The sequence below is a fragment of the Daphnia magna genome, linkage group LG2 (genome assembly GCF_020631705.1).
Source record: "Daphnia magna isolate NIES linkage group LG2, ASM2063170v1.1, whole genome shotgun sequence".
Lineage (NCBI taxonomy): Eukaryota > Metazoa > Arthropoda > Branchiopoda > Diplostraca > Daphniidae > Daphnia > Daphnia magna.
The window spans coordinates 6239347-6256828 of record NC_059183.1 but is presented as its reverse complement, the minus strand read 5'-3'; the positions used below and the strand labels follow the sequence as shown (position 1 = coordinate 6256828).

General features: G+C 40.6%; 1 protein-coding gene, 3 long non-coding RNA genes and 1 pseudogene across 4 annotated transcripts; 3 read left to right on the top strand and 2 right to left on the bottom strand.

Annotated features, from left to right (window-relative positions):
* Window positions 1–1289: 1289 nt before the first annotated feature.
* Window positions 1290–6364, top strand: LOC116926697. Its single transcript, XM_045169351.1, has 2 exons — window positions 1290–2736; window positions 6004–6364. The coding sequence occupies exons 1-2, from the start codon at window positions 1478–1480 to the stop codon at window positions 6065–6067; spliced, it is 1323 nt and encodes a 440-aa protein (XP_045025286.1). The 5' UTR covers window positions 1290–1477; the 3' UTR covers window positions 6068–6364.
* A 291-nt stretch (window positions 6365–6655) lies between these two features.
* Window positions 6656–7271, top strand: LOC123469729. Its single transcript, XR_006643042.1, has 2 exons — window positions 6656–6807; window positions 6881–7271. It is a non-coding gene; the product is annotated as an uncharacterized LOC123469729 (long non-coding RNA).
* On the bottom strand, window positions 7092–7828 carry LOC123469728. Its single transcript, XR_006643041.1, has 3 exons — window positions 7324–7828; window positions 7180–7255; window positions 7092–7118 (listed from the first exon to the last, which is right to left on the bottom strand). It is a non-coding gene; the product is annotated as an uncharacterized LOC123469728 (long non-coding RNA).
* Window positions 7829–10215: 2387 nt separating this feature from the next.
* On the top strand, window positions 10216–13034 carry LOC123469737. The gene is made up of 2 exons (XR_006643066.1): window positions 10216–10329; window positions 12796–13034. It is a non-coding gene; the product is annotated as an uncharacterized LOC123469737 (long non-coding RNA).
* Window positions 13035–13081: 47 nt separating this feature from the next.
* LOC123469851 lies at window positions 13082–14089 on the bottom strand (annotated as a pseudogene).
* Window positions 14090–17482: the final 3393 nt, after the last annotated feature.

The window sequence follows — 17482 nt, the reverse complement described above, 5'->3', positions numbered from 1 at the left end:
TAATTTGGCTTTGACATAAAGCAATCTTTTTTAGGAAAAAATTATATATTTTTTACAAGCTATGAAAAGTTCATTGCGGAGAAATCAAACTGCTGAATCAATCCGAAAGCTACAGGTCAGCCGTAACCATCAACTCTCACAGAATCGTCGGACCGCCCATGGACGGAACAGATGATAAACGATAAAAAAAATAAAAATACTACAATGAACCTCACGTGGCCTTACGAAATTGAGGCTGGTTAAGTCAAAGCACTTCCTTAGTTATTCTATCCCAACGTTGGTGTTATAAAGTTAAACTCATTGGAATGATAGTTTCAATGATCAGTTCACCTCTTATACCGTCGGGAAGAAGGACCAGACGACAGGAATGGAGGTGGTGTCGCTTTTTTAGTTTACAAATCGATTCAGTTTCCCTCCATCACCCTACTTTTGGTTCTATTGAAGGAGCTGCCATATTTATATCGTCAATTACCTTTGCAAACCTAGAAATTATTTCCGCTTACGCACCGAGAGGAGACAATTGCCTCAAAAGAAGAAAATTTTTAGTTTATTTACACGAGCTAGTCCATTTGTGAGCAGTGGAGATTTCAATGTTCATCGAGATTTGTGGGAATCGCATGTAAACGTGAACAGAGGAGGTATCTTGATTTTGACAGTGACGATGGAATTGCCGGATGTATCGCTACTTACACCTATCGACTTCGGCACAAGAATTTACCTATCTACTGGTAAGCCTTTAACAATCGACAGAATTCTATATGGTCCCTTATCTCGTCATGAATTAAATTAAATTAAATTAAATTATAAACGTCGGACGGGTGGGATATAACATGTAATGTAATTGTGACCGATACTAGGAGAGCTTTCAGAGAGTAGAGAAACGCCTCTTTCTCTGACCAAAGGAGGAAAGATTGACGGGAAGTTGAGGCACGCAGGAGAAGGCACATAATCCAAGCGAAAAAGAAGGCATAGAGGACCCATCTCACGAATCTTGACTCGCACAAAGACCTATCAAAGGAATGTTAGAAAAAAGATTGGAAGCCACCTGCTAGAAAAGGAAAAATTAGAGATCCGCATAGACGCCAACATAGCACATTTCTTCCATCGAATGTCCGATTCATGGCCGAATGTCCGTTAGACATCCATGTCCTCTATGGGTCGTTCAGCGACGTCCGCCGGCTAGTCACATTTGAAGTGCAATGGATCAAAATATTACATTCTACGGACATCTTTCCAACAGCAAAAAAGATTTTAAATGGTTTGGTTTCTGATTGTTAAAATTATTGTACATATCGATTTACTAATCGATTTGAACTTGTGTTGACCTGTATTGAAACAGCTGTTTAAAGGGGGGTAGGGAAAAAATGGGAGTAACCGGCCGTCGCCTCCTCAGACCATTCTAGCTGTTGAAGGGGAGCAGTCGCAGTTTTCGGTAGTTCTTTACCAGTCAATTATTTTGTGAAAGTTCGATTGCAAGATGGGGAATAAAAGGCGTAGGGAATCGGAAGCTACTAGTTCTAGTGAATCTTCAACTTCGTCGTCTTCGACAGACACTTCGGACGCCTCGTCCACCGACTCGTACGTCGCATCACGTAGGAAGAAGGGCAGTAAAAGGGACACGTCCCCCGATCGTATCCACAAAAAACCCAGCAATCCGAAGGCGAGTGGTTCAGGGAATGCTGCCGCAGCCTCAGTAGCACTGTCAAATCTTATTCGTGCAACTTTGGGTGGAGCCGATGAAGAAGTCCCGGCCCAAGGAAGAGATGGTGATGCAGGTGGGATGGAAGCTCCGGAGGGTGCCGTGGCAGCAGCAAACGGAGTGGCAGCAGCAGACGGAGTGGCTCAGGAGAGACCGATTCCAGCGGTGGGGCAGGCCCTGTTACAGCTAGCCTCCTTCATAGAAGCTCAGCACGCCCCAAAGAGTAGTAAGAAGAAAAGACTCAAGCCTTCCATCAAGCAAAGCAGACGCATGCTGAAAAGACTGAGAAGAGGAGCGAGCAACAAGAGAGTTGGGCAGCTGAAATCCAAATACAGATTGGATGTGGAAGACAGCATGGACTTTAAAGTCCCCTCAATCGATTTCGAGATGCACTTGAAATTGCAAAAGTTGTTAGGGCCATCAACCGGAAAAGGAGTCAATGAAGTTGAGAAGACTCTTTACAAAGTGCAACAATCCATGCTCCCAGTTTTCTCAGTGCTTGCGTTTTTGGAGTCCAAAGAGTTGGAAGGAGATGCGGGTAAAGCAGTCCGTCATTTGGCAGAGTTAATCGGAAGATCCTATTTTGACGTTTCTGACTTGCGCCGTCGGAACATCCTGGAAATAGTGGGCCCTGCGATCATTCCGCTTTTAGAAGACCGTGAAATTTTTGAAGTCAGTGAAGGAAAAGATCTGTTTGGGAGCTCCGTCATGAAGAGGCTATCGAAAAGTGGGCGTTTCGTCAGAGAGCTGGTCGACCTGGACGTAGGAGGGCAGAGAAAGGGCAAGCTGCCAGTCAGAGAGCGTGTCTCCTTACCCTCTTCCCACGATCAGCAGAGCAGTTACCGAGGCCGGCAGACCAACCACAGCAGTGGCGGAGCCGGTAACATCCGAGATGACAACGGTAATCAACGGCACGCGCCCCAGTTTCGGCAACCAGATTCTCGGGATACCAGAAACGGCGTAGGTGATCAGGGCCGCCAAGGGCCCGGATCGGCTAGCCGGTGGAATAACAACCAACAAGATTGGAGCGACAATAGGTACCCAATAGATTTAATATATTCCCTTTCTAGCTCCCCTCCCCCAGTAGCTTTAAGTATTATTGGTGGAAGAATTAGACATTTTTGGAGAGCTTGGGGACTTATTTCAGCCGATCCTTGGATTCTTAATGTGGTCAGGAACGGGCTGGAACTTGAGTTCGAGTCACCTCCCACGATGCTTAATTTTCCGTCGAACGCACGAATGGGAGAAGAACAATTGAACATTGGGCGGGACGAAGTCAGGTCGTTAATTCAAAAATGAGCGGCGGTAAGGGCCAGTACGATCCGGTTTGTCAGCCAGATGTTCATTATAAAGAAACAGTCGGGAGGATTTAGACCTATAATTAATTTAAAAAGTCTCAATCAATTTGTGGTATATAGACACTTTAAGATGGAAAACCTGGCCTCGCTCAGACACTTGATCGTAAAAGGGGATTGGATGGTGCAGCTGGACCTAAAAGACGCGTATTTGACAGTCCCCGTCCATCGTGATTTCCACGAGTTCCTTCAGTTTATATGGGAAGGGGAAGTGTTCCAGTTTACCTGTCTTTGCTTCGGCCTCGCCTCTGCCCCCTTGGGCATTCACTAAGCTTTTAAGACCAGTTGTAGCTTTCTTGAGGAGCCTCGGGTTTAGGGTGATCATTTATCTCGATGACATCATCCTGCTGAATCAGTGTAAGATGGTCATCGTAGAGCAACTAAATTTTATTAAAAAATTTTTACAAATTCTGGGCTTTGTGATCAATTCGGACAAGTCTGTAGAGACTCCGTCCCAATTGATGGAATTTTTGGGCATGTTGGTTGACTCAATTTTGATGCGGTTCCGCTTGCCAGAAAAAAAGGTCGAATCAATAGGAACCAGGAGTGCGGAATTGTCAAAAAAATCAAGGGTGGCACTGAGGGAGCTAGCGAGTCTGTTAGGCAGTTTTACCTGGGCGGCAACAGCTGTGCCGTTTGCACAGGCTCACTACAGAGAGGTGCAAGCTCTTTATATAGAACGCGCAAGAGCGAATGAAGGGAACCTGCAGGAAAAAATTTTCCTTTCACGGCTAGCGAAAGAAGAGTTAGAGTGGTGGGCGAAAAACCTGGCCACCGGTGAAGGCCAGTCTATGTTTGAGTCAGAGCCCATCATGTCAATTTGCGCCGACGCGTCGCTTTCGGGTTGGGGGGCGGAGTGTAACGGTCTCCGCACCAGTATGACGTGGTCACAGGAAGAGGCGAGACGCCACATCAACGAGTTGGAGTTGTTGGGCGCCTTCAATGCACTCAGGTCGTTCGCCGCATTTGAAACGAACTGCACTGTCGAGCTCAGACTGGACAACACAACGGCCGTTGCGTATATCAATAAGAAAGGGGGCACACATTCCGAATCGTTGACGCGTTTGGCCGTCCAAGTTGCGCGCTGGTGTGAGGAGCGAAATGTTACATTAAGGGCGCAGTATTTACCGGGAATTTTGAACGTTATCGCAGACAGGGAGTCGAGAAGGAGGATCGATTGGAGCGACTGGCAACTGGATCCGAGGACATTTCAAGCTCTTTGGAGAGTTTGGAAGGTCTCGATCGACCTGTTTGCGAATCCCTGGAACGCGCAGCTGCCAAAATTTGTGTCCTGGAACCCACAGCCCGGAGCCTGGGCATGGAATGCGTTTTCTCTGAATTGGGCGGAGCTGAAAGGGGCATATGCGTTCCCGCCATTCGCAGTCATTCGGGATTGCCTGTCGAAAGCGCGGAGGGAAGAAGCGTCGATTTTATTGGTCTGCCCACTTTGGCCGGCTCAGCCGTGGTTCCCATCGCTGTTGAGCATGGCGTGCGACACCCTCGGATCTTGAGGCCGAGCCCAGGGCTGCTGAAATCGGTCAAAGGGGAGACGAACCCATTATGCAGCGTTCCGGGCTTCCGGCTAGTCGCCTGGAAATTGTCAGGGCGATGTACGGAAAGCAAGGTTTTTCGGGAGAAGTGGTCGAGCTTTTCGTGGGGGCCATCAGATCAAATACAACCAGCGCGTACGGTAGTGCCTGGCGAATTTGGGCAGATTGGTGTGTGGGAAGGGGTTCGGATCCCATGTGTAATGATTTGATCGTGGTAACGGCCTTTTTGGCGGAGCAATCCAGGTCAAAATCATACAGTACGGTCAATGTGTATAGATCCGCCCTGTCCGCCACATTGGAAAAAGTTGAAGGCTTCCCAGTGGGCCAACATCCAAAGATTTTATTATTAATGAAAGGCATTTACAACAAAAAACCCCCAGCAGCCAAGTATGACTCCGTTTGGGATGTAGATACAGTGCTGTCTCATCTCAAAACAAAAGAAAATGCGGCCCTCTCTCTATGCGCGCTGGCGTCGAAATTAGCGACACTCTTGGCCCTAGCCACCTTGTTTCGAGCATCAGACTTGGCTTCGGTAAATTTAAAGTCCATAATATTCGCAGAAAAAAGAGTCTCCTTCGCCCTCAACAGACCTCGCAAGGCTTAGAAAGCAGGATCGCTGCAGTCCTTCTCATTAGAAAAGCTAGATGACGAGCTGCTGGACCCGGTTGCGTGCCTACGAGCATACATTTTGAAAACAGAGGTATTCAGGGGCCCTCATAACGAGGGCTCGCTGTTTATCAGCTCAGTAGGTCAGCACAATCCGGTCAAGAGCGTCACGATATCTGGCTGGATCAAACAAGTCTTGAGAGAGGCGGGCATAGACATCAATATGTTCTCGGCCCACTCAACACGGGGGGCCGCGGTTTCGAAGGCAATCGCAGCTGGAATCTCAGTTGATACGGTCTTGCGCGCGGGTCACTGGGCCTCCGCGTCCACCTTCAGAAAATTTTATCATCGTGAAGTACCGACAGACCCATCACTGGTCGGAATTGTCCTTCAGCCGGATGGAATCAGCAGCTAAAAACAAGTATTTAATTTGCTCCTGTTCGTTTGTCCTAGTTCACGTCATTTATTTATACGCATTGTACGGGGGAGAACCGCGTCCCGTTAATTTATATGGATGTAATATTCGGAAAGGTCGTAAGTTTATGTGGGTATTTATTTTTAGTCGCTTTAAAGATCACAAGTTCAAATCGATTAGTAAATCGATATGTACAATTTGAAATTGTCCCAGTTTACGCCAGGACAATTAGAATTGTACGAGATTATACGCTTCGATTTGAACTGTAAAGATCCCTCCCATTCCCACCACTTACAGTTCAAATAATCTATCGTTCGTGAGGTCCGTCTTAGGTAGATCCGAATTAAAATCATAATGGTTTTTCCTTTTTTCTATTAGATCATCCGGTAACAACAGCGCTTTCCGTGGAAGAGGCCGGGGATATCGTGGTCGAGGGGACTAAGAGTCGGATAGCCATCTCATGGACACCATGAGAAATTCGAGCCACGAAGAAGATCGGAGTCATTGTTGTGCTGCTCCCCCCTTTTCCTTTGTTTGTTTGCTTATTTGTTTGCTGTTCCGTTTGTTTATTTGCCCGCCCCCCCCCTCCCTATCTCTGTATCAGTGAATGGTCTGAGGAGGCGACGGCCGGTTACTCCCCTTTTTTCCCTACCCCCCTTTAAACAGCTGTTTCAATACAGGTCAACACAAGTTCAAATCGAAGCGTATAATCTCGTACAATTCTAATTGTCCTGGCGTAAACTGGGACAATTTCAAATTATTTTTTCAAAAATAAAAGGGTTGGGGGACTTCACCGTGTTTAAATTTTCCACCACAATGTCTTTGGCTTGGCACATGAAAGGTCTAGCCATGGTCTAGGAGGAAATGGTATGGCCACACTGTTGGATTTGGCCGTAAGCCCTTGTCATAGCTTTTTGAGGGGGTGTTTCAAAGTGAGATCACCCGGTGGGTGGGAGAGGGGGAGAGGGAAAGTGCGGACGTGCCAGAAAACGGTAACAGTGAAGCAACTGCCACCACGCGTAGCGTTGCTGTACTAGGCAAGCGTTTGGGAGGTTTGCTATCACTACCTGTCAGCTGTTACTCTCTTTGGCAGTGTCACTCTGGACTCTGGTTTCACTTGTGTTTATTTATATTTATTTTTGTTTTGCTGTACTTTTTACTGGAAAATTCACGATAAAATAGGTAACGTTAGCCAAATTAAAATTTTGGAAAAAAAGTTATGTGCGAGTCTCTTTTTAAACATTTGTATTGACAGTTGTAGGCAGTGGTTTGGCATAAGTTGCCCATGCTCGCAATAGCTATCCTGATCTTGTGATGGATTGGAAATCAGGTCATCCTGGGGCCGTAGTCTGAACTTGGCTTGAGCGTCAAGCCAATCTGGATGGCCATGTCAAGTCAATGGAGGCCAATCTGGATTGATACTCAATCCAAGTTCAGACTACGGCCCCTGGCTTGCACATTCATTAAAAGAAACAATCAATACTTTCTGTGGACTAAAGTAAAGGAAAAAAAATAAGAATTGCAATACAAATGAAATCCAATTATTTCGATTACCTCTGTTGTGACGAAATTATTTCCTGAACCATACTCTCTCCAGCAATGGGCTTATTGTTTACTTCTTTCCTGCAGCCTGTGAAATGGAGGGGGAAAATGTTACAAGCGGTTTCAAATTTGAATTACTGCTTGATATGTAGTTACGTTTTCTGGCATTTGCTTGTGCAGTAGAATGACAATTATTTTGTCTTTTTGTTGGCAAGCGGTTGTTATGGCCAATGACATTTAACAGCTGCTTTAAAGGTTTACGAGCAGATGGGGATTCTGCATTTGTTTTAACTGTTTTAAAAACTTTAAGTTGTTTCATCGTAAATTGAGAGTAGTACATTTGTAATGTACCCAAGACAAATTTTGGAATAGCTGACTTAAGTAATCTCCAGTTTTGTAGGGGATGAAAATTCTGCCCGTTTTAGAAACCCTTCACTATATCTGATTCTTCAAAATGAATGTCGCACAGTCTCGCTGTTTCTTTCAGTTCAGGTATGATCGATTTCCACCGAGAAAACATATTCTTTGGTACTGAAAAAACACCAATTTTTCTGCTGCCGTCTTCATATACATTTCCACAAATAGCACAGGTTAATTTCTTTCCTAATTTTGCTTTCAAATAAAACATTCACAAAAAAAGGACGAGTAAACAAACACAACGACTAAGTGATTCTGTGTAGCTGTAGTGTTGTTAGTACTGTTTAGTGCTGTCGTGTACTGCTGTGTATCGTGCAACCTGCCTACGAGTAATACACCCAGTGAATCTGTAACAATAAGTGTAAAAAATTATAATAAGCAGATAATTTTATAAGACAGCTGCTGGGCATCTCCAGCAGCAAACATTTAATTATAGTTAATAAGAATGAGAAATACGAAATAACCTACATGAAGAATAACCGATAAATATTTCATAAGTATTTTACAATATTAAGAAGTAGTATCAAAAGATTTCTCCAATTAACATGAATGTGACGCCTGGTTTGAAAGAGGATTAATTGTTTTCGCAAATGATTTCTTGTTTATAGCCAGAAGACAGTTATCATCTGAATCAAAATGAAATGTGATTCGAATCAAATCTCAATAGAATCCCACAATCAAAGAATCAGATAATCAAAAATCAGAATAATTAAATGATTTTTTATTCAGAATCACGAATCAAGAATCACAATCAAAATTAGAATCAAGAATCAAAAATCAAAAATCAGAATCAACAGTTTTCAGTGTGGTCTAGTTTATTCAGAATTTCAGATGCTTATTCTTCTGTAGTGTGCAGAGATCAACGTTTCAAACTAGATTAAATGACAGTCTCAAAGTACATCTAATATTAAGAAGTTGACAAGGAATATTAATTTTTGTTATTTGAGTTAACTTTGAGCAGCAACAAAGTCTCAAAAATGTCTTCGGCAACACGGTTTCGTCGTGCGGTTAGTGCAAGTGCCCCAGCACTGAACAGCCTCTCGACTGACGCACTTGATGGTAAAATTGTGTTATATTCTAAGAATAAACTTTTTACTCTTGGATATTTGTCAAGCATAGCTAGACATTTATCCTTGTCAATGAAAAACAACTCAAGCTCGTCTAGAGTGGCAGTATTCTTGGAAGGGAAATCCAAGGGGTCACGGTCACAAGTAGCAGACACTTCATTGTTTTCCATTTCCTGAATAACAGCCATCTTGCTAGCTATTAACTACCTGTAAGATCTCACATCAGTTTCATCTTGAATCCAATCGAGCTTGAACTTCGGATGAACGCAAGTGGCAATCACCAATTCGTCATCTTGGAACCCAGTCTCAAATCTATTCAATTGACAATAAGAATTGATTATGATTAGGTACACAGGATGTTTTAATATGTTTAGTATAAAGGAAACCTTTTTTCAATATGATTCAGAATTCCTCTTCTGATGAAATACCCAAATCCATTGGGTTGGATTTTTTTACTAGCAATCGTCCCAATGTCGTGCCTTATTTTCAATACGCAAGGTAAAACGCAGCCGACGAAATTGTTTTTTTCTCCTTGCAATTTGTCGACCTATGTGGCACAGGATATCCTGGGGATGTCCATTTTAAATCCAACTTGTTCCATCCATCATGGATATTTACCGGACATCCATTTGAAGTCCGGTTCTAACTTGAAAGTGGACATAGTTATAGTATATGGAATAGTGAATTCCATCGGACGTCCCTGAAAGACATAAAAATACCTGACTAATATCTCATGTCTGCTTTTTGGTTTACAAAGAGTTAAACAAAATCATTATAAAACCAAAGGGTTAGTAGCCTTTCCGTGAACGAAATGTCGTGCTTTGCAAGAGAGTATTTCGCCAGTCAGGTTGCCGAGGGGGAAAATTTAAACTTACCCCGATTGCCCCGACACCATTTGCAAAATTGGTGGAGTAAGATGAAACATTAAAAACGGGCGTGATCGGCCTACAAGTATCAATGTAGTTGTCATCAGAGTTCAAACTTCAAAGTTGGGTCGGGTTAGTTATCGGGGTGATGGGGGCAAGTTCACCAAATTTTATCATAATTATCGGTATCAACTCGATCGATTATATTGTTATGTAAATCAATTGATTGTGATCTATGGTTGGATTCCCGATTACCAACTCCGATTTAAAATCCTAATCGGGTTTGTGGCGTAAACATTTCCACCTGGCGTTGATTCTTTGCATTTTACATTTTTGATCATATGAAATTTTCCACATTTTTTTTTATCAGACTGAGAAACCAAAAATGTTGTGATGATAGACAAATTCAGCAATCCCCAGATGCAGAAAAATGCTTCTTAAAACCGAATCATATTCTTAAAAAAAAAATTTTAAGTGTAATTTTCTATCACTAGCTTACTTTTAATGTTCTATTACTAATCGAACAATTTTTAATTTATCTTTAAAATATTAACCATAAAAATTAGGCAAATGTTTAAATATTCTATAAGTTATGATTCAACTATGATTTAGCTTTTTATAATACTACTTTGGCAATCCCGCTTGTTTTCCTCTCGTCGCATAGTCGCCCTTGTCCCATTAGCCAATCGCGTGTTCGGGTTGAACGTGGATAGTCGCTGCTTACCACTTTATCCCCCATTCTCGTTTTGTGATTTCTCGTCTCATTTTGTGAACTTGATTCACTTTCTACTTATTCATCGTTCTTGGTAATGGTAAGTGTATATTTTGTTTCATATAAATTCCCTTACATTTATGTTGCACACTTTGGCCTATTATTCGTAATTTACGAAGGCTTTTTTTTGTCTTGCTCTTTTTCCCAATTCATTTCTTAGTTAGAGAAATGCCACGTTTTTCATGCATGGCCTTTTTTTAAACACTATTGTTACTAAAACTTCTTGTTATTCAGGCAATGGCGTCAGGGAACCCATCGCATTCCAGTTCCGACTCAAATTCAATTCCAGAGTCTTTGTCAAAAGGGGGTAGGGTTAGATCAAGGCCACTTTCTGATCGAGCTAAACGTTTGAGAGTTCAAAGAGTGTTAGAAGCCCAATACGTTTTACATGACGAAAGAGGTGAAGATTACAGGGTTATTGTTTCTGATAATGGTTTGCATAACGATGCACCATTTGATCATTCTGGAAATGGTGCTCCAAACAGAAACATGGAAGAATTGGAAATCAATGTTGGTCCTGGATATAATTCTGAGTCATCTTAAGGAGATACTGATGCAGATACATTTGAATTTAGCGATTGTGATTTACACCAATCATCGTCTGATACTGTATCTGTAGACGAACCTGCTGAGCGACCCACATTTAAGAGCAAATTGGCTTCCTGGGCAGCCAGATCAAGTTTGCAGCTAAAAGATATCGACGATTTGCTTGCCATTTGCCGATCAGAGACATGGGGAACAGATTTGCCAAAACCGCTCGAACCTTGCTTAAAACCCCTCGAAATGTTGCGTTAAAAGACGTTGATAAGGGGAAGCATTATTTTGTTGGTGTTTTCACTGGGATTGTTAATGTTCTTTCTTTCCTACCGGAATTTTCACTTCCCCATCGAATTGACGTTTTTTTCACGTTGATGGTATGTCAATTGCCAAAAAGTATCTCGAGTCAATTTTGGGTTGTATCCGGTTTAATTGCCAACCTACCCTACATTAAAGTCTTTCCTGTCGCCATTTATCATGGAACTCAAAAGCCGGCTAATTTGAACGAATATCTTTCTGATCTGATTGATGAACTTAACAATTTACATCAATTTGGTGTTACTTTCAAGAGTCATACTATTTTCTTTTCTATTTACGGTTTTATTTGCGACAGCCCTTGCGTTTAAAAGTAAACAAAAGGACACTCGGGCTTTTCTGCTTGTACCAAATGTGACGTAGATGGTGATTATATTGAACATAGAATGGGTTTTCTGGAAACAAACGCAAATTTAAGAACCGATCATTCTTTCCGATCGAAATTAGATGAAGATCATCACACCAGTATATCCGCACTGGAAGTTCTTAATATTGATATGGTGGAGGATTTCCCTGTTGATCCTATGCACACAATCTATCAGGGTGTTGTTAAAAAGCTTTTTCTCCTTTGGAAGGGGGGTCCACTATCAGTCCGCCTTTCTAATTGCAAGTGAAACTCGTTGTCTGATCATCTTGTTTCTCTCAAAGAAGCAATTCCCAAAGAATTTGCGAGAAAATCTAGAACGTCGAAGGAAATTCCGCGTTTTAAAGCGACTGAATTTCGCCAATTTCTTTTATACACGGGACCCGTTGTCCTGAAAGGTTGCGTGTCTAAAAGAATTCTGCCAATTTCTTAGTACGGCATGTTGCTGTTAGAATTTAGCCACCGACAAATGGTTCAGAGAACACAACTCTTATGCAGATCAGCTTTTTAAATTGTTTGTTAAAGAATTCAAAAATTTCTAAGGATGCCACTACATTTCATACACGGTTCACAACCTTATTAATTTACCAGCTGATGTCAGAAAGTACGGCCTTTTAGAAAATTTCAGTGCATTTCCGTTTGAACACTCCTGGAAGTCAATCAAAAAATATCTCAGGTACGCCAATCGTCCATTGCAACAGGTTGTAAAATGAATAAAAGAACAAGAGTCGTGTATGAACAAGGGCATTTTACTCAAAAATTTAGATTCAAGAGAAATTCGACTAGCTAATGTACGTACTGGGGGACCTTTGCCTATGAATTTGAATTCTTGCAAACAATTTTATCAGATGAAGTTCGGCCCATGGTTTTTGTCGTGTTTGAAGCCAAATAACTGTGGTTTCCTTAACGACCTCACAGTTATCTTAATAAGAAACATCGTACAATTGCTTAATCAGTCTATTTTGGCAATTGGCCAAGAATTTACTTGTAAAAAAGATCTCTTTACGTACCCTGTCGCCTCATCGTTTATTCATATTTTTTTTAGTACAAAAATTTGGTCCTTCGAAAGCCTAGCCAGTAGATAGAATTAAATGTAAAGGGGTAAAACTACCGCTACAAACAAAACACTTAAATTCATATGCGGTGTTTCCTCTCCTGATGCAACCTCATGTTGCGTAGAGAGATTTAATTTATCATTAACCTGGATTTTAGATGGAACAATAAAAATGTATAATTTAAAAAATAACTACGTGCATTTCAGTGGAACAAACTAACTCTTTCTATTTTCAGGCAGATGTACTTCAAACGATGTCGCAAAATAATCCTTGGCGCGTTATTGGAAACGTGCGCAAGAAGTATACTATATTACGCGGCCCAATAAAGATTCGTGATTTGTGCACAGACCCACATGACGAAACCTTTGTTGATAAAGTAGTTACTGTTTGTTGTTGTTTACTTAATGCAATGCCAAGTGTTGTACCTCCTACTTAAATACCAACGAATAAATGAAGTCATGGTGATGAAAACTACATCTGGATTTTTATTTTTCGTGACATTACATTAATGCGTTAATTTATCATGGAACATTTATAGATTGTAATGGTTTGCGTGTTTTACTGGGTACAGGATTAGTATTACTGTTTCGCAATCTTTTTGCATTCACCGTGCTACGCTGTTGGTTTTCTTTTCCGATACTTTTCTTTTCCTTCTTTTCATCAGACACACATTGTTTGCATAACCACTTTTGACCAAAGCGAACTCTCTTAGGTACGATACAAGATTTGTGAAAGACTTTAACAATACAGTTGACGTTTCTGCAAACAACAATATCCTCACCAGGTCGATTTTGTTGACAGATGCAATAAAATGAATTTGAAGACCTTTCATTTTCTCTGTTGACTAATCTGTTATCTTCTAAAAGGTTACTCTGTGGGATAGTTACAGGACCTGAGATCACATTTGGCATCACAATAACAGGAACATGATGTACAGAGTGATGTTGACTAACTGGAGATGACACATTTTGTGAATGAACAACAGCCATTTCAACTTGAATCACTGAATTGTCTTCTATCACACTTTTAAGATGGTGACTGGCATAGAAATGATCGCTGACAAGTTGAGGTAGTAAGACTTGATTAAAGTAGAACTTGGACCTTATTCTAATTTCGTTGCACAACTCCTTGTTTTCGGGAACGTACACAACTGCCACGTCCTTTTCAATATAAACCATGAATGCGAATGTTCTCTTCGTTACAAGTAGTTGTTGCTGCACTTGAAAATAGTACGGATGATTAGTTTTTAGATGGAACTGTTAAGTTTGTTCATTGTAGCTTAAATAAAAGTCTTTATTTGAAGCACAGACTTCCCTCAAACTGCTAGCATACCTAGAATTTTATGCAAAACATTCCTTAAGTTATATATGTAAAATAATGTTGGAAAGCAGCAAGGGACACTTTGAAAATACCTATGTTTCCAGGAACATTTAGCTTCAATAACACCTAATCCATGGTATTTGCAAGTAAATAACGAATCTGGAGAAGCAGCTATTTCAGGAAACTCGGTTGAGATTATCAGCCCACATTTTGTAACACTGAATTGTTTATGTAGGTTCTTTTTTTCTATCAATTTGCATCCCTTAGTAATACACCTACTCTCATTGTCAATTCCGTACCTAACATTAAATAGAAATTAAATCAGCATTACTTCTAAAGAAAGACGTTCTTTGATGGTTACCTAGTTGCTTCTGTTGCGAAGGGTTTTTCTGTTGGGTAGCAAGATATTTTTTGTAACCAAAGTGCAGGTAAATTTAGATTGGCATTGTAAATTGCATAAGCATTTGATGCTGTAACTCTTCCACTGCGATATATTTGCCACAGGGGAGTTTTCTTTTGTCCAATGGTGCATTTGTTCAGATTATTAGACTGCAATTCAGTGACACTTAGTATAGAACTTGCTTGCAACCGCTCACATTCTTCTATTACTTCTTCATAAGACTTCCCTACTAGCGAACTTTTAACAGGATGCCAAAGGCCACTGGGAGATCAGGAGGTTTGAAATGTTTGAAGACCTCGTTTTTATTCACTACTTGTAGTTGAACTGCCTTGTTATTCAACAGGACCTTTTCAAACTCATTTTGCTCTTCTTAGGACATTAATGGTATCTCAGCAGAGTCGTAAACTTTGTTCCGGCTTTTAGTGATGCGTCCCTTTGATTTGTAAATTGTTTCGTTCATTCCACTAAGTCGTTTGAAGAGTTTCTGTAAATAACAAAGGCAAATAAAAAACACAGAATATTAAGTGATAGTCTTTAGAATACCAAATCATTGACATTAGATGTATCAACCCATCTTCGATGTACATGCATGCTATTAACTGCAATGATCTTGTACAACATTGCCCCTACATGGGAACAAGTTTCACCAAGTCTAAATATGCACAAATTCTTAGTATTAAAAACAATAAAATCAATAGTAAAAACACATACTCAGCTTCACAGTCACAGCTCGAACATATTATGGACAAATCTCTTGCGATGGCAGCCCAGGGGTTAAGTAGTGACTTTCGAATTGATCGTGAATGATGCACTCTACAAGTAACAATGACCACAGAATTGGGTAATTTTGCACTAAAACCATCCTTGACCCATCCATAACTGACATATTGTTCTGCATCTCTAATTGCTTTATATGCAGATAATTGCAATCCAGAATTTTTGCTATGTTTTGCTACGCAGTATTGGAAAACGTCATGCTCGTTTATATTTGGAAGCTCGTTACTTTTTCAAAGCTCTGATGGGAATAAGTAAGGATAGTCACAATCTAAAGTAACAAGTTTTTCTATGTACTTCTTTTGCTCTTTAGGGACTAATTCTTTGACATAGGGTGACAGACGGTATAGCTCAATGGTTTGGTTCGTAGCCAAGCCAGCCATGACTGCTACAAATGAAAACAAGGGCCAACTAATATTAATTACCAATTATGAGAAATTGAAAAATGGGTATATACTACCTTTTTAAAAGGCCAGAATGATGACAAATCCTTTAAAAATATTAAACACTAAAATAACCCGTTCTTTCACTTTGTATTATTTAATAGAAAATGAAGCTCCATAACAGGGCTGTGATAATTTCAGGCATGTTGTCCCTAATCGAGATTTTCGACCTTTTCCAGACCTGGCAACTCAGCATCCTTTCGTGGTCTATTGGGTCGTTGATGACGGGCATCGCTGCTTTTGGCCGCCAGATGAGAGGATTAAATCGGAAAGATTCGACAAACTGCTGAACAAAAGAGTTGAGCCAAATGTAGTTACGTGGCAGCTGATCGAAATAAAAATTTTTAAATCGTACTGTAATATTTCAATTAAAAAAAATTATTGAATTCATTAGATACACATGTTAATATACTGTAAATTTGTTCATTTTTAGGTTTTCTTGAGGACGGAATTCAGTGTATGAAGAAGAAGGACTTAATTGTCACTGATCCAGAGGGCTTGGGCAGAGGCAAACGGGCAAAAATCGCATCGAAACGACTTCTTTGTTGTGATTATTCTCCAGGTTACCGTAGCAAAAGCCAGCTGAGACGTTCGACATCCTCTAAAAGGAGGAATCGATGTGAAAGCTGGTCCTCTGATGGTAGTGATTCCTCCAACGATTTAAATTCAGAAAATCAGAAATTCAGCGAAAGTCAAATTGGCGCCACCGGTTCCCAATACAAAAGGTAGTAAACCATTATATATAGTTTGCACTATGTTTTGATCTAGAAGAGATCATTTTCTTTTTTTATTGTTAGGACACGAAAATACTTCGAAATCCCGTGGCGAGTTCAACATGAGTCGTCCGAGCTGTTTAGAGACAAAAGGGAAGCGGTCTGTGATTAGGCCCACGGAAAGGAACGCTCATCGTGAAAACGACGACTTTGAGCAAACACAGGATTCGATATCCTTTGGTTTTGACGCAGAAAAAGGTAGCTTTCTTATTAATGTAGATTTTAAAGAGCAGCTAAAATTGTTCATTCAATCAAATTTTAAACAGGTGAGCATGAACAAGACTCAAATGAGGGAAATTATCGTATTTCATCTATACAAAGCTCGCCACAATTGAATCATCAGGTTCCCTTCACATTTCAAACCAACTATTGTAGCAATTTGAAGTAATTTCTTAATTTGTTATTTATTACTGTATTTTAGGTTGCAAGGACTAGCTTTGTGGGAAGAAAAGCACGAAATGTAACCAGAATTCGTTATTCAAACAATCAAGATAGTTAAATGGCTATTTCTCTTAAATCGGGCAAAAACTTTTTATCTTCTTACGAAGAGGAGCAGGAAAATTCATGTTTTGTTCTTGGGGAGGATTACCTGTTACCTAAACCGACTTCTTCAGGTATTCGAAACTTTGGTTCAAACAATCGTGATAATATTTCAATTTTTTGTCTACCTTCAATACAGCTAACGGAAGTCCTTCTAGAAAACTGTGTTCTCGTCTATCATCCTAGACATTTCAATCCGCCTGCGGTAAAGACAGAAACATCGGGAGTAATCGTAAACCAGGTGACTTACAGATTTTTCCCTGCTTCTTACGTAAGCAAGTATAATAGATTTTCTTCAGCTTCCGAACAGGACCTCAAGAAAAATCTCATTGGTCTAGCTTTCGATTCTTGAGATAGAGAGGAGGCTGACTACGAGCTGATGATTAGGCTTAGGACCATGCAAAAATCTATCGACGCCCTCAGCAAAAAGAATACAGCATCACATCAGCCAGAGGAATTCGACAAATGGACACTGACGTCATACACCGAGTTTATGGCCCTTAACCGTCGAAAGAAGGACAAAGAGTTCAAACAACAAACAGTAAGTGTCGAAACTCTATTCATCAAAATAATTTTTCTATTTTGCTATAACTTGCGCTTGTGGTGTGAACTCTTTGTTCTAAATACTTATTCTAAATTGTACACGTAAATCACTTTTAACTAAAATTTATT

What these genes read in the sequence shown, in the direction of transcription:
- LOC116926697 (XM_045169351.1), top strand. Translation starts at nt 1,478, where the DNA reads ATGGGGAATAAAAGGCGTAGGGAATCGGAAGCTACTAGTTCTAGTGAA. An exon ending in CAAGATTGGAGCGACAATAG is followed by an intron (nt 2,737 to 6,003) that starts GTACCCAATAGA and finishes TTTTTCTATTAG; the next exon opens with ATCATCCGGTAACAACAGCG.